General features: G+C 47.0%; 1 protein-coding gene across 1 annotated transcript; it reads left to right on the top strand.

The window, feature by feature from the left end:
• The first annotated feature begins 289 nt into the window (after nucleotides 1-289).
• Nucleotides 290-2,056, top strand: LOC122625504. Its single transcript, XM_043805598.1, has 3 exons — nucleotides 290-951; nucleotides 1,198-1,564; nucleotides 1,787-2,056. The coding sequence occupies exons 1-3, from the start codon at nucleotides 290-292 to the stop codon at nucleotides 2,054-2,056; spliced, it is 1,299 nt and encodes a 432-aa protein (XP_043661533.1).
• The last annotated feature ends 1,009 nt before the right edge of the window (nucleotides 2,057-3,065 follow it).

Below are 3,065 nucleotides of genomic sequence, written 5' to 3'. Positions count from 1 at the left end.
GCTCACGCTCTTCTGCACGATGCCTATGTGGACGATATCCCTACAGGCGCCAACACATTCGAGGAGCTTATGATTCTCATGGACGAGCTTATAGCCCTCTTGGATAAGGAAAATTCAAGCTACGCAAATGGAGTTCTAATAGTTGGCGTCTTCTGAAATCATTACCAGAGGAAGATAGATGTTTTGAACCTAACCAGCTCCTCAACAAATCAGCTGCGGATTCACCTGTCAAAGTTCTTGGTATCCAATGGAACCCTGGGAAGGACGTTCTGTATCTCAACCTAAAGGGATGCGAAGCGATGCGACCATTTCTCCGACGAAAAGAGAACTCTTGTCTCAGCTATCAAGAATTTATGATCCGCTTGGACTGGTAGCGCCGGTCACAGTTCTACTCAAGCTAATCTTCCAAGAAAGCTGGACAAGTGTCCTGCAGTGGGACGACCCCATTCCTGAAAGTCTACGTACGCGCTGGAGAGCCTTAGTAGAGGATTTGCCAGCACTTACGCAATGCCAAGTACCACGGTATATTGCGTCACCATTTCGAGATGTTCAACTACACGGATTCGCCGACGCATCCTCGCACGCCTACGGTGCGCTAGTTTACGCTCGAGTTGCAGTTGGATGCAGCTTTCAAGTAACTCTGGTTGCCGCCAAAACACGGGTGGCCCCGATCAAGCCCGTATCAATTCCACATTTGGAGCTAAACGCTATTGTCGAAACATCACTAACAATTCCTCTTTTCAGCACGAGCTGCTGGACAGATTCAGAAATTGTGCTACACTGGCTTTCAGCTCCCCCTCGACGGTGGAACACCTACGTCTGCAACCGAACTTCTGAGATATTGAGCGACTTTCCCCGTAGCTGCTGGAACCATGTTCGCACGGAAGACAATCCTGCTGATTGTGCTTCCCGAGGACTTCATCCGTCAAAGCTTCTGGAGCATCGACTGTGGTGAAAAGGTCCGTCCTGGCTGGCCACACCCACCTCTGAGTGGCCACCTTCTACAAGCAAGTTCAGCGTATCTTCAAGTTTCGATGTCAACACCGAAGAACGAGCCATAAAGCCCACGACTCTACATAACTTTCCTGATGAAAGTATACACGAGTTACTCATCCACAAATTCTCAACCTGGACGCGTCTTATAAGGGTATCTAGCTACTGTCATCGCTTTATTCACACTCTTCGATCTCATCATAGGAATTCGGCACCATTCCTTACGTCTGAAGAGTTGCTGGACGCACAGCGCCGACTTATTCGACATGTGCAACAAAAATCCTTTGCCAGAGAATATGCGCAGCTAGAGAGTCGACGCCAGCTTAACGCCAAATCGCATCTTATCCGGTTTTCTCCGTTTCTGGATGATTATGGAGTAATGCGAGTCGGTGGGAGAATCGAGCAATCTACACTCAACTACAACGCCAAGCACCCGATTCTGATACCTAAAGATACACCACTAGCTGGACTGCTGGTTCGACATTTTCATGTCTCCTATCTGCACACTGGAGTTGATGCAACGTTCACCAATCTTCGTCAGCAGTACTGGATTCTGGGAGCCCGCAATCTCGTCAGAAAGGCAGTCTTCCAATGCAAATCCTGTTTTCTTCAACGAAAGGGCACAAGCAACCAGATCATGGGAGAGCTACCAATTCCTCGAGTTCAAGCTAGCCGCTGCTTTCAACACACAGGGCTGGACTACGCTGGACCGATCGCAATCAAGGAATCAAAAGGAAGAACTCCACGCATCGGAAAGGCATGGTTTTCTATTTTCGTGTGCCTCACTACATAGGTACTTTACATCGAGGTTGTTAGTGAGCTAACTACACAGGCTTTCATCGCAGCCTTTCAACGATTCATTGCCCGCCGAGCGAAGCCTACTGACCTGTATTCGGACAACGGAACTACATTTCATGGAGGCAAGCAAACTTTGGATGACATGAGACGTCTGGCCATTCAACAAGCCAAAGATGAGGAATGCAAGTCAATCGATTGGAGAGGTGGAATCAGCTGCAAGCCATGGTTCAAGGCTTTTGGAAAAGGTGGCATATGGAATACCTGACATCTCTTCATGAGCGGACAAAGTGGCATCTGGAAACCGAGAATCTGAAGATCGACACACTGGTAGTACTCAAGGAGCCCAATCCACCGCCCTCTATATGGATTCTTGGCCGCATCACCGCAGTGCACGCAGGAATCGACGACAAGGTCCGAGTCGTTACAGTGAAGACTGCTCACGGATTATACAAACGCCCAATTGCCAAAATCGCTGTACTGCCTCTCTGCTTAACAACCGTTCAGGGGGGCCGGTATGTTTGGGAACGAGACACCCTGTATGCGCGAACAAGTCACCCTTTATCTTTGTTTACATTATCATTTGTCTGCAGCTTCAGCGGAGCTTATCAGCGGAATCAATGTAAGCATCGCACCGCTGTAATTGTCCGCGAGCTTGCCCAGTACTTTTCCAAACTTCTAACTCCCTTCTAACTGTAACTTGTTTACGTCTTATGCTAGTTTAATCGTATGGCGTGAGTACAGCCAAAGCTTAAGTTAGTCACATTTTTGATCTGCAAGAAAACGTACGCATCGGTGTCGAACTAATTAATATGAAGTGTCTGAAATTAACCAATAAATCAAACTAAACAGTAACACTGGCCGGTTTATTTATGAACAAAGAGATAATAGAGAAAGGGGCGAATGTCCAAGGTAGTGAAGGTATTCCATTCAGGAATAAGTTGAGGATAATTTGGACAGAAAATAATTTCGACGAAGAAACAATTGGACGAAAACTTAAAGAGATATTAAAACCCAAGAGAACGGTGGCGTTGCTGATACCGGAAGACTTGGTTTTGACCATCTGTAACAACCCGCATTAATAAAACCAATTTCACTTCAGTAGAACTGTATATGTAACTGCTTGTTTATTCACTTATTTTCGAACACAATAATACGCGTCCGTATCTGCCGGTGATCAAGTTCATACTACTCATCATCGGCTTTCCTGAGAGAGCAATGGTCTCTCTCACTGCTTGGCTGGCCGCTCTCTCGCACGGGCTCCCACATCCCTCTTT

This window comes from Drosophila teissieri, unplaced genomic scaffold, assembly GCF_016746235.2.
Source record: "Drosophila teissieri strain GT53w unplaced genomic scaffold, Prin_Dtei_1.1 Segkk118_quiver_pilon_scaf, whole genome shotgun sequence".
Lineage (NCBI taxonomy): Eukaryota > Metazoa > Arthropoda > Insecta > Diptera > Drosophilidae > Drosophila > Drosophila teissieri.
This window is presented reverse-complemented; position numbering and strand designations above follow the sequence as displayed.